Raw genomic sequence first — 14555 nt, 5'->3', positions numbered from 1 at the left:
GAGTGGGGGCACGTGCCCCCGTGGGCCCCCCCCTCACTCCGCCGCTGCACTTAAGTAATATAGTAATAACTCTATTTGTTAATAAATAATTATTTTTGTTATTTTATGAAATAGAGAATTCTATTAAATTTAAGTTACTTAATTAGTAATAGGCTAATTTTAAGTTAATTATAATTACTTAAGTGAATTGTACAAATAAAATGAATTGTAATTATAATTATTTAAGTGAATTATAATTTAATAGAGTAATAACTCTATTTGTTAATAAATAATTATTTTTGTTATTTTATGAAATAGAGAATTCTATTAAATTTAAGTTACTTAATTAGTAATAGGCTAATTTTAAGTTAATTATAATTACTTAAGTGAATTGTACAAATAAAATGAATTGTAATTATAATTATTTAAGTGAATTATAATTACTTAAATGAATTATAATACAATTCACTTAAGTAATTATAAGTCATTTAGGCATATAATTCACTTAAGTGATCTCCCGTAGCTTGAATCATCTCCCAGATCACCACTTGAGCTAAAAACGTAAAATATTTTGGTGAAATTTTTAGTTTCTACGGAAAATGTCAAAGATTTTGACATTTGCTTTTTTTTTTTTTAGCTTTTTTTGTTTATAAAGTCTAATAATAGTGAGATACATTTTTTATTTATATTACATTTTTTATCATTTCATTGTGGCCATATAGAATTGTTAGCTCATAAACCATGAATCTCAAGGCAATGGACAGAAAGGATAAATTTTGATGTTAATGAATTATTTAACTTCTCAAGTGAATAAAGAAAAAAAATATTTATGCAAAATCACCAAATAATATCAAAGGATATAATTAGTGCTAGAATGCAAGGTCAAGGAGATGTGGTTAATATATGACATGGACATGTCTATTATTAAAAATATAAAACATACAAATATGTATTAAACAAGGCATTATAATATTTATAGCTTAAAAAATAAAAACTTGTAAGAAATTTTAAAAAGAAATGTTATTTTGATATTGTAAAAGTCCTTGAAAAAAGTTTTGATATAATTTTCAAAATGAAAATCTTTTACTCCTAAAAATGTATGAAGATTTTATTTTGAATGTTGAATGGACAAAACTAATTGGAACACACAAGGAGAATTTTAGTAAGAAAGATTTTGTAAGACAATAAATGAATTTAGTTCCTTAATTTTTTTTTGCATTCTGAGAACATGATACCTTTTGTAGTGGTAGTAGATAGAGAAAGAAAACAAGCTCCACATGGTGAGCATCAGGGCGTTACACCTAGACCTCACATCTAAGAATTCCCTATCGAAAGGTCCTAGTAGAAAGAAAAATAGATTTGGAGGCCGAGGCTTAAAAAAAAAAAAAGATTTATGGAAAAAGGAAAATGCGTGACATGTAGTGAGTATTCCCAAATATTTGCCTCCAACAAAATACATCAAGAGTGGGTCCAAAAAAAAGTGCATATATTGATGAATGTGACTGTCAACTGTTGTATATTTAAGGATTAACTAGAAAGAAAGTATCGAAAGGAGAGTGCACATAACCAAGCACTATTTTAGTTCACCTTAAAAGAGAATTAACAGGTGGTTGCATCCGCTTCCATACCCTCGTTAAAGGAGAAGCAAAAGGAACATCAAGTTAGAATGATCAATGGGAGCCTGTGATCTCTAAGAAAATAGTATAAATATTAAAACAGCTTGAAGGAGTTCCTGATGTCAAGTGAAAATCTTCAACTAAACTAATACTTTATTTATAGGGGTTGCCAGCTCCAAGTGCATCTACACCTAAAATGCAAGTCAGTGGACAACCTAACCAGGCTAGCTCAATAAAGTTGAGCCCGCTCAAAAGGATAATTATATTGAGAAAACCTAAGTAGAAGAAAATTATAACCCAATGAGTTATAGAAAAATGGGTGATTATAATCAGTCTGTAAGGTAATCACCTGTTGAGCTGGCTGATTTCATGGCTAGACTCCAAATTGTTGAAGCAGAAGAAGAAGGGAATGAGAATGGAGAATATCTTCCAATTGAGATGTGCCAATTTATCTCAATATTGTAGAATGCCCATCATAAAATATTTCATCAAGTTTATTGTAGAGTTAAAATAGCTAAAATAAATACTAGATCTAAAAGAAGCATCATAAAGTCTATCTCAACAAAAAGTAGAGAATATGGTAAGATAATAACTACATCCTATCTGCTGGTGCTATAGATATATGAAAGATCAGAGAATTTGTGCTTTACTAATGGAAGTGAGTTAGAAGCCATAGTGGCATTATAGATGCGGTGGATAAAGCTAGAAAGCAATTCTGAGCTTTCTAATCAGTTTTTTGAAATGATGGAGAAAGATGATTTTGAACAAGTTGCTTCATGAGAGGAGTATGAACCAAATGAAGTAATACTAGTATAATTAAGAGGAGGTAAGGTATTACCACCTCCATCAAAGAAAGGATTATCAAATAAAGATAAGGGAGAAGAAACCATTATCAATGACGAAATCTTGCCTAAAGATCCCCAAAAGAAGTCTACTTAAGACAAAGAAGTCAACTACAACATCTTGTCCCATTTACAAAGGAAGATCATCACCTAACTTTCAACATGGTGGAAGTTGATCAGTTGAGCTAAATCGCGCTGCTTGAGCTTTTTTTATGATAAGTGGATTTTGGTTGATCTTTGTATGTGGTGGCTATATCAATTATCTTCCACAAGGGCGATCAACTTGAAAAGAAATTCCAGGGCACAGCATTCGATGGCTTGAAAGGACCCAAGAAATGTTCACTTACAACAACTTTTATCTAAAGGAAACATTGGAAAACAATTTTTTTAAAACAAAAAAAAAATTATGGCAGAAGCAAACAGTTTTTTACTGTAAAACAACTTATATTACTTTATGTAGCCCGAACGTTTATATACTTTTATTCCATTGGGCTGAATCTACTCGTCTTTACATGCCTCCATAGGATGTTTGCTTTGAGTTATATCAGGTGATTATAATCCAATAACTTATTTTCTCCTTCGCTTCACCTATCCGACACAGTTTTTTACTGTAAATTTCTGCTTGCAACACTCATTCCCGAGACAAAAGCTTTCTCCAATTCAAAATTAAACAAATTTGCCTCATACTTCAAAGTAAAAAACAATCTAAACTAAATCACAACAATATTCAAACGTGAAGAAAGCTCAACAATTTGGGTCGGAGTCACGGCGTGTTCGTGGGTTGACCTATCATGTGTGTAAACCGTGTCATTCCAGGTTATTTTCGGGTTTTCGGGTCAACCCAGCCCCGACCCATATTTATAAGCGGGTTAGATTACCAAACCTGAACCCAACCCGTATGGCAAACGGTTTGACTCAAACCTAAAATTTTCCAAGTCGGGTGTCGGGTATGATCAAATTTTGACACCCCTAACTATAGCTGTTGATTGTGTGTGATTTTCTCTATGTGAAGATTTATCATTTTGTGACCATGATGAGTCATACAATTTAAATAATTAAAATAATTACTTAGAGCTACTTTATTTTTTTGCTAATCACAATGAAGAAATAAAGAAAGTTATAATAGTAAATATTGTAAGCTCAAATTTGATGTTAACTTCACCAACGGTTTGAAACTTTGTAGTGTTGCGACTATTGAGACTTTATCTTCTATAATGAATGATATTGGTGATACATACTTTTAATTTTAATTGATAAGTCACATGATGTATCCACGAAGGAATAGTTAGTTATTGTTGTGAGATTTATAGATAAATTGGGTCAAATTATTGAGAAATTTATAGTTATTAAGCATATTTTCTCGACTAATGTAGTTACATTTAAGACATCTCTTGAATCTATACTTACAAAGCATTCATTGGAAATATATAAAATATATCGTCAAGGATATGATGGGGGCATCTAATATTAATGAGAGTTTCATTATTTGAAGGTACTAACACTTAATAATAATCCAAATATTTACTGTTTTGGCCATTAACTCTAGTTATGCTTAGTGATTATAACAAAAAATTATTGGGAGGTAAAGTATATTTTTATATCACTTTAAGAATTATGAATTTTGTGGGAGTTTCATATAAGAAGAGTGATATTCTTAAATTCATTTAGCATAATACAATTATTTTTCATCTTATCACTCTGGAGTTGAACAATGGGCGAGGATTGAACTAAGAGACCACTTTCCAACAAGTTGGTGCCATGCAGTGGAGTTCATATTTTCATACTCTAATTAGTTTAGTTAAAAAGTATGTTTTAGTATTATAAGTGCTTGAAATTATTAAGGAAGATGAGATACATGATCAACAATCAGTTAAAATTGATATTTTGATATATTTTATAGAATGTTTTGACTTTATTTTGGATATGTACTTTAATATTGATATTTTAGGGATTACAAATGAATTGTCACAAGTAATGTAAAGAAAATATCAAGAAATTATGAATGCAATGAAACTAGTGAGGGTTTTCAAGCAATGATTGCAGATGATGAATGATAATGGATGAGATATTTTATTTAAAGAAACATCATAATTTTGCAATATTTTTAAAATTAAAATTCCTAATATGATTTCTATATTTAAACCCCGTATACGATCAGTACAAAGAAATGAAAAAGAACAAATATACATCATTATTATGTTAATTTTTTTTACACATTATTAATTACAACTCTAACAATTGAATAATCAATTCTCTAAAGCCAGTAATGAGTTTCTTCTTTGTGTGGCGTGCCTAAATCAAGTGATTCATTTTCTGTTCCCGATAAGAGAAAATTAATTCATCTTGTGGAGGTATATTCAAGAGATTTTTTCTATAATTGAACTTATGACCCTTGAACATCAGCTATCTATATACATTATTGTATACATACAAACAATGAGTTTCTATCTTTAAGAAGTCTTGTTGATCTCGTAAAATAAATCATTAAGGTTAAGAAAGACGCCTTCTATCCCCTAGTTTACATGTTTATTAGCTTGACATTGGCTCTTTCAGTTGTTACTATTATAATGGAGAAAATACTTTCTATAATGAAGATTGTTAAGAAACGATTACATATTAAAGTAAGTGATGACTACCTCAATGACTGCCTAATATCATAAATTGAGAAAGATGTATATGACTTGATTTCCAATTAAAATATAAAATAGAATGCAAAACTTGTACTTAGTTTTTTTTTTTATTAATTTAGCAATTATGATGAAATAAAAGTCTTTTCTTTGAATTTTGTCTTATTAACATAGCTAAAATTAAGATTGTGGCTCTCTCATTGTAGATGTGATCACATGAGTAAAGCTATGAATTTCTTCAATCACCAAAGTTGTAGCTATGGTTATAAGAGAACAAGGGCACTCAATGAACAACTAGAAGGCTCATTTATGTTCCTTTATTTGCATGATTTAACAAGCAAGAATAAAATTTTAAAAGCTCTTCATATATATAAATAAAAAAACTCAAACATTTACTCATTTGTTCATTTAAATATGTGCACTTAATGTTCAGTATATATTTCACTAAAAATTTGATAAAATGCTTATTTAATGATTATTTGATTGCTTGTTTGATGAGCTATTCTATGTTCTTATATTAATTTCCCTATATCATAAATACTTTAAAAATATTTATATTATTAGAAATACAAGTATAATGAAAACATCAAATAAATAGATAAATATGCATACTTAAATTTTTTCTTATCAATACTTAATTTTTATCAAATAATTAAAATCAAATCAAATGAATTCAAATTAAATAAAATCTATAAATTAAATAATATATAGTAATAAAATTATATATTTAAATTATTACAATTAAACTCAAGAAAGAGAAAACTCATTTTAGAGAGGAAAAATATTATTTTAAAGAGGGATTGCACTAACCTGAATATTTGATCTTTATTTTTTAGGGACATTTAGGCCAATTAAAACAAATTCATATACACATCAGATACATAAGACTCAAACCCAAATCGTCTTAGTTGGTAATCAAAACTTCCGACCAACAAATCAAAATGAGCTCAGTTTAAGATGGCGAACGGATTGAATAGATGGATGGCTTTAGGCTATACAAAAGGCCACTATTTATGCTAGGAGGAAAAGAAAGGGAGAGCTACAATAATCAACAACAAAAATTTTGACTAATCATAATCCACTTGATGCAACTAGCCTTCAAATTACATTAACTTGCTCTGTTGATGTGCATGGGATTTTCAGTTTTCTGACATCCATTTAATTGACAATAATATTCAAGCAACTATGTAATCTAACTCTAATTGGTTACAATAAGACTAATAAGAATGATAACCCAACATTACAAATTCATTTTTCCAGCAGATCAGAGTACTCTAATCCTCAATTACTGATTCTTCAACTCAAAGCTGCAGAATTGATCAGAACAGTGATAGCTACAGCTTCTTCATAATCTCAAGCTGGAAGAGGTTGAAAAGCTTTGAGTGGATTCATTATTACTCCATCAATTAAGCCATATTCTTTTGCCTCTTTAGCACTCATGAAGAAGTCTCGATCTGTATCCTGGTTTATCTTTTCCAGACTCTGACCAGTATGGTAAGCTAGATACCCATTCAAGTTAGCCTTGTGATGAAGCATCTCATTTGCCTGAAAAAAATAGGAAGAATTTAGGAAATGTGATCGTGAAGAATTTAGGGAGATTTACATGCATTTCATGAATATTTTGATGGATTTACATACATACCATTGATTTCTTATGTATTTACATAACTAACATCTAAAATTTCATATTTATTCACGTAACATTCTAATCTTTAAATTGCACCGAAAAAAAAAATAGTGACATAACGAAATGATTTTTCATGTATATGTTTTGATATGATTTAGTAGAGGTGTCAATTTCGGGTCACGGGTTGGGTTTAGGTCGAACCAGGAATTGACCCGGCACTGTTCAGGTCAACCCACACATGCCCGTTTTTACAAATGGGTCGGTTTTCCGGACCCGAGGCCCACCGGCTTTGGGTTCGGTCAACCCGACACAACCCGAAAGCGGGATGCCGAACGTGGGCGGCAGGACGCCGACAGCCTGACATTCGCGGGAGCTGGGGAAAACTGGACGCCTGGACCTGGAAGCGGGACATGCGGGCAACTGCAACAAGCTCGGTACGCCCGCACGCAGGCCTGGACACGGACCTTGGGACCTGGACGCGGCATGCAGCGACACGCGGCGATGCGGGCAAGTTAGGCAGGAGAAGGAAGGCACGATCACGCGACGGGCAGCCTAATGCAGGCAAGCGGGGGCGACACATGATTGGCCTCGGGCAGCGGTGGTCTGTGACGGTCACGCGGGCCACTCGGTTAGCGAGTCAATCTGGGTCATTTTCGGGTTTTCGGGTCAAACCGAACCCAACCCAATTTTTGAAATGGGTAGAAAAATCTAACCTAAATCCGACCCGGTTTGGGTTCGGGTCAACACGAACCCGAAATTTCCGTGTCGTGTTCGGGTCGGGTTTTCGGATCGTGTCCAATATTGACACCCCTATGATTTAGTTATTATTATGTTATAGAAATAAATAAAAAATTTTAGATGTTATATATGTATAAATACATTAAAATGTAATGGTATGTATGTAAATCTCTCAAAATTTTATATTTGACACAAATTTTTATATTTACTTGCATGACACCTTAATACGTAAATCACATCAAAACATATGCATAAAAAGATGCATTACACTTCACAGTTTAGATAAGTTAATGTTAGCGATATTTTTGTTATAATTAAAAGATTAGGGTGTTTTATGTAGTAAATATAAAGATATAAGAACTATGTTATATGCATATAAATCCCTCAAAAATTAGAAAAAAAAATAGCCATATATCCTTCCTTTCAATAGAGTTTTGGAGACAGAAATGAATCCAGAAGGTAAAGAAGCCATAGATATGAAGCTCACCTGTATATCTATATCAGTTTGTCCACCTTGGGCACCGCCAAGGGGCTGATGAATCATGATTCTGGAGTTTGGTAAGCTGAAACGTTTTCCTGAATTAATTTCGTCAAAAGAAAAATAATTTATCATATTAAATCAACTCAAGAATGATAATTAACACAGAAAGGTAAAATAAAATAATTACCCTTGGTGCCTGAACTTAGTATGAAAGCCCCCATACTGTTAATTCCCAGGTAAGAAAAATAGCAGGAGTTAGTGACTTTCATGTTCAATCCAAACAAACAAATGAACAGTAGACTATAAGAAGGGACGCATATGCAATAAGAAATTAAACAGTAAAAAATTTTCTTTAATGCATGATTTTTTAGATAATTCATCCCCCTCCATCTATTTTTTAGCCTTTATTACAAAGATTTTTAGGCAATTAGCCCCCCAAAAAATTTTAAAATATTAGTCTTTAGTCAATTGCTCACAACAAATAGTAAAGAGAATTTATCATTTTATTTATTTATTTGAATTCCAAAATATCCTTACAACCAAAATTTATTTCGGGGGAAGGTCGAACCCTGCCACGAGGCACTGCCCCCCTTGGACCCTCGAATATCAAGTTCCTTTATTATTTAGAGGCCATAGTTATTTTAAGTACCTAAAAGATATCTTTAACGACCATTTTCTTGTAATGAAGGGTCGAGCCAAATTCGAGGCAGCACTAACAATTTACTTATAAGACCCCCCCTCACCCCCCAAACTTGAAAATTAAGGCTGGTTTCACTCCTGGGCGGGCAGTGGCAGCGGCAGTGACCAAATGAACACTAGACTTAAAGGTTTATTTTATGGTCGCATCAAGGGAGAAAAACACCCAGTAAACCAGAAGTTTACTGGTAATTGCCAATGACATGATAAATCTAGTTTTACTGATAATTCAAACATAAACAATGCAATGCAAAGGGGGTGGAGGACAATTAAAATGATATTTCTGGCATAAACAGGGCAATTCTAATGCACAATGCTGCAAAATTGGCTACATGAGTTCGACACAAAAAGAAATAAGAAATACGTCTATTCTCAAGACTGGTAATAGTATGGTTTATAAATGAGTAAAAATCAACATGAAAAGAAAGATGTGGAAATTGGTAGATACATGCAAAAGGAAGATTGAAATACTATGAAGGCCAGTAAAGATTATGAGGAATACAAGACGTTTTTTCTCAAGCAAATCGGTGTTTTAAAAACGCATTTTAAAGGTCAAAAGTAACCTCGAGATGAAACAGTCCCAAAACGCCATTAAGCGTGAATTTCAACGCATTTGTGATATAAAGCATAAGCTTCTTGATTTGAAGCTTAAGCTTCCACATAAACTAATGAAGAGTGAAAAGCTTAAGCTTTAATTTTTCTTGAATTCTAAGAGGTTAATTAAATTTTTTTGTGATATTCAAATGTAGGAAAGGGAAATAAAATACTTCTTAAAACTCTTTGGGATTAGCTTTATGTATTCCCCTTCTCCACATGAGATGTTCAACTCTATTTTGTACATATTATTTTTAATCTACTCATTTTCATATCTAATCATTGCATATTAGCTCTATGAAGTTGTTTTATTGATGAATATTATGTCCTCATCATTCATGCCTAAAATATTCATGTGCATTTTTTCATCATCTTATCTTTTAATGAATGCTACTCTTACCATCATTTTAATATAGTCATCTTTCCTCTTATTTTTCCTCTTACACCTCTATCTTATGTTCTCAATTATACCACACTTAACTAATAAAGACTTATTTGTTGTCAACATTCATAATTTATAAAATAATTTTATAATTTTCTTAAAGTCCTCATAAAATTATCATCGCATAATACTCTAGACGTATGTCTTCCTTTTAATCACATCCTTTACTCTAGAGTTTAGGTTCCCATTCTAAATTCTCATTCTATTGTATTAAAAAAAAAGGTTTATTTAACCCATCACACTTAATTATCATTTGATATTCCAATAATGTTAACGAAAGTATCTCCTCTACACTCCTTTTCCCTTAACTTATAGAGTTGCTTCAAGAAACACAAGCTAAACACTCCAAATGATTGTATCTTGTACTTCCTCAGCCTCCCTTAAATTTTACTTTAAGAGGGAACTAGAGAAGTACTATAAAAAGAAGTACTGAATTTTACTCAAGTGACTGGACTTCCTTATATAAAAATACAATACTTATGTAGACAGACCATGCAGCAATAAAGCGAGAATCTAAAATTAAAAAATATAAAGGAAAAAATCTAATGATAACGAATGATTTATATTTATTTAAAAATAAACCATCCCTCAAAATTAAAAGAGAGTCTGATATCAAAAGGATGAATATAGTAAATATCAACACGAATCAAGTTAACAATTACATAAATTTATATTATAAAAATTGAAATTAAAAAAAAATTTAACAATTACATAAGTAGAATACTTTATATATGCCATTAACCTTAGGCTTGAGTTAGGCAAGCTATAATTCCCGTAATGGATGAATTGGGAGGCTCTTTCATGTAATTTAAGCTTGGTTAATCAAGAACCAAGCCAAATTGGTAGAGCAAATTAGTGCACCAACACTGGTTTTATTTCATAGTTAGTCACATCTAAGCCATATTTAGATTAAAATTCAACCCAAATAAAACTCATGAGTTAGATTGGATGCATAAAACATGCAAGACTACATGGATGTTAAATCAAATTCAAGAGAAATTCAAGAACTTGAATTTAAGTCCCACAAATATATCCAAATCTAGCGTGGACAACCAAACAAAGTAGAGGAGAGAGAATTGGCTAATAAAATAAAATTACACTCTAGATTGAAGGTTATGTAGTGTAGGATATTAGGCTAACACCCAATATGCTATTGACACATTTGAAACATATTTGTCGTAATATGATATTGACACATTTGAAACATACTTGGATTCGACAGAAGATAAAGAAAAAATTCCAACACATGTTAAACATGATAGTAGGACAAGGTCTAGCGCATTAGCATTTTTGTTTCACAATTGTTTTTGAAATTCAAATAATTTTCTTTCTCTTCAAAATAAAAAAAGGATAACATCACTTATCCTATTAATCATTAACATTTTTTTTATTTACAAAAGTTATTTTATGTTAAATCTTTTTAATATTCATTAAAAAAGAAATTGCTATTTATAAATTAGAGATTATTGCATCCTGAGAGTTCTATTTTTCTTATCATTAATTATTATTATTATTAACATTACAATTAATATTGACAAATAACCCATGTCAATGTCTTATATTTTCAAAAAATATCATATCTCATATCCATGTCATGACATGTTTTGGTGTCCATATATGTGCCTCATATATTATTTATTTTTTAATTATTTTAAATTTAGTCAATAATTATCAAGATTTTAAATATTTATTCAAATGTGCTTGAATATTTATCAAGATAACAGGATAGACCAAACTTAAGAGCTTTATTTCATGAATGATAAAAAGATAACTCTTCTTAATTATAATAGAGATCCTAAGGTTTAGATTTCTATAAATAGTAGCTTGTACATATTTCAATTACATCCATAAACAATGGCGTGTACCTAAGTTGATTACTTTCAATTCTATCCATGAATCAAATGAAGAAATTCAAGGCATGATAAGTCTCTCCCTACTCTCTGACTTTCTCACTAGCTAACCAACCCTAGGCCTCCTTGCAAATAATGGCCACATAGGTCTTCTCCTCAACCCCCTCTCTATTACCAGATGATCATTTCTGTCTCCTATTATCTCTCCACTTAAAATTGTTTAGGAAGGGGTAAAGGATTTGATGAATGCAAAGAAGTGAGAAATAAATGAGGTAATTTAAAGCAACGATCATAAAGCAAGGAACATACAAAGGAGGATATCAAACCAAGAACAACATAGGAACAAGGAGCCATCAAGAAGATTTTTTTATATTTGAGTAAAGTTCAATCAATCCTAGTTCTATTTGTGAATCTCAATCTTCCCACTTCATAGGCACCCATTAGTGGATTTAAGCTGGAGGCCCGAGCCCGCACTAGCATTTTACTTACCACCTAAGTAATCTCAAATATGGCAAGAAATTAGGTTAGTTTTTTACGCCTTCATCTTTTGCAACCTGTTCTCTCGACGATCATCCCTGTCGTCTCACGCTCACTTGGGGTCTACTCGAGTGCTCGGTCCACAATCGAGTAGGCAAGTATTGCAAATTTCTAGAGCTTGCTCTCTATCTATCTCTCTCTCTACTATTGGGGAAGTAAACTACATAGTGAGCACAAACAAGAAAGAGAAAATGCAACGAAAAGAAAGAATGCTAGGATTTAATGTGGAAAAAATTCAAAACTGAGAAAAAAATCATAGAGCCACACTACGCCAAGAAATTCGCTATGAAAATGAGGAAAATTTTGTAAAGATCTCTTTCTCTCTCACTATCTTCGGGTCTCTGTTCACTCTTACACCATTCTCATATGTGAACAAATGAAGAAAAACCCGCTAAAAACCACCAAGGGACACAATCCTTCATGAAAAATGAGAAAGAAAACTGCTTAGCCCGCCTCCCAACACTGTGGCCCTACATTCCCTATCTCCAGTCTGTCTGACAGCGTCATTGCGTCAGGGTCTAGAGCGCTCCACTCTTTGTCTGTCTTCAAGAAAACTATATAACACCACAAAGCTCAAGTACACAATGCTGCAGAACTCAAGTACACAACACCGCAACGCTGTACGATTGTATGAAAAAAAAATATTTTCAGATGGAAAGCACCATAACCCAAGGGGAAGACCCCAACAACCGCCCAGCGAGCTCGATCGATGAAATTAAAGACCGAGACAATAATATAACTCGACTGATCGACACAATCAGATTCCACATAAAACTAACAATATCCCATTTAGAAACTCATTGCAATCAATCATTATCCCAATCTATAGCACCAATCATAATACATATAGCGTGGCTCACCCCTGCTCTCATCCTTCATGAAGATCAGCTTAAGTTACACATAGCTTCAATTTATCAATTGTCACCATCTATGTCAACATGTCTGCAGGATTCTGGGTCGTGTGAATCTTCTCCAAAGATAATAGATCATCTTACAGAAGTGGTATGATGAAATGATACCTAAGTCAGATATGTTTTGTCTTGACATGGAATGCAGTATTCTTGACTAGATGAATAGCGCTCGAGCTGTCACTATGCAATTTATTATTCCTTTGTCATTTTCTAAGTTCTGCGAAGAAACTTTGCAACCATATCATCTTCTAACTAGCCTCACTAATAGAAATATATTCAGTTTATTTGGCAAAGAGTGCAACAATCTTCTATAACTTGAAAATTCAACTCACTGCAGTGTTTTCCAAAGTGAAGATATAACTAGTTATGCTTCTACCATTAAAATCTCCAACAATATCAAAATCTACATAACCCTGTGAATCAATCTCTACATTCTAAAATAAAAAGTTCTGTCAACTGATCATCTCAAGTACATGAGAATTCACTTAACCGCCTCCAAAAGAAGTTTATCTGGGTTACTCATAAATCTGTTGATCACTCCCACTGCATATGTAATATCTAGTCTCGTGCAAATCATAGCATACATCAAACTTCTAACTATTGAAGCATACAAAGTCCTCTTCATCTATTTTTGCTTTAGATTTACGTGATTGTTCCAAAGAAGTACAAACTAGCTTTTCCTCACTCATATTGAAAATCTCTACAACGCCTTTTCAACATAATCAGCTTGAAACAACTTTAATATACCTGCACTTCTATCCCTGCTGATTCTGATACCAAGAATTTTCTTTTTTGGATACAAAATTTTTATTTCAAACTCCTTTAATAACTCCTCCAACTTTCTTATATTCTCTATATAAAATCATACAATCAATATATTATCCACATATAAGAGCAATAATATATAATAGTTGTCCAAATATTTGGAAAAAAATAACAATGATTTGTCTGGCACTTCGTGCACCCATTCTAGCATAAACCTATCAAATCTTTTGTGCAATTGTCTTGGTGCCTCCCATATTGGCTCTTTTTGAGCCTACACATCAATCTTTTTTTATCTGTGACCACATATCCTTGAGGTTATACCATGTACAACTCTTCTTCAAGGTCACCATAATGAAATGTTGTCATTACATCCATCTACACTCAATGTAAATCCTCCACTATTACTATGCTCAATACAACTTCTGACTGTAGTCATCTTCAGCACGAAAAAGAAAATTCAATGTAGTCCACACTACAGGAAAATCACTAATTACCGACGGCTTTCCGGCGGCCACATTTCCGGCGGCTTTTCGGCACATTTCCGGCGGTGGTTTCCCACGGAAAGTTCCGACAGCTTTTCCGGCGGCTTTTACAAATTAAAAAATAATAATAAAATTTAAACTATTTAAATGATTTAACAAATAATTATTAAAAGTTATATTAACTATTTAATTAATATTCATTTTAAAATTAATTAGTTAGTTAATTTTTATTTCATATTAAATATTATTTTTTATTTTAAATTAATTAGTTCCTTTTTTATAATTAAAATTTTATTTATTTACGGTTAGAATATAGTTTAAATAAAAACCATTGAGAATAAAATCGTATTTTGACCATTGGCAATTCA

General features: G+C 32.0%; 1 protein-coding gene across 1 annotated transcript in view; it reads right to left on the bottom strand.

Moving 5' to 3' along the window:
* Positions 1-6109: 6109 nt before the first annotated feature.
* LOC110104719 (ATP-dependent Clp protease proteolytic subunit 5, chloroplastic) overlaps positions 6110-14555 on the bottom strand; it is a 30908-nt gene continuing 22462 nt past the window's right edge. Inside the window, exons 8-10 of the mRNA XM_020833947.2 lie at positions 8098-8132; positions 7917-8005; positions 6110-6609 (exon numbers count right to left, since the gene is read on the bottom strand). Of these exons, the coding sequence (XP_020689606.1) occupies positions 6418-6609; positions 7917-8005; positions 8098-8132 (316 nt within the window). The 3' untranslated portion in view covers positions 6110-6417. The remainder of the gene's footprint in view (positions 6610-7916; positions 8006-8097; positions 8133-14555) is intronic.

This window comes from Dendrobium catenatum, unplaced genomic scaffold (genome assembly GCF_001605985.2).
Source record: "Dendrobium catenatum unplaced genomic scaffold, ASM160598v2 fragScaff_scaffold_133, whole genome shotgun sequence".
NCBI lineage: Eukaryota > Viridiplantae > Streptophyta > Magnoliopsida > Asparagales > Orchidaceae > Dendrobium > Dendrobium catenatum.
Note: the sequence above shows the minus strand (reverse complement) of the source record. Positions and strands in the feature narration are given on the sequence as shown.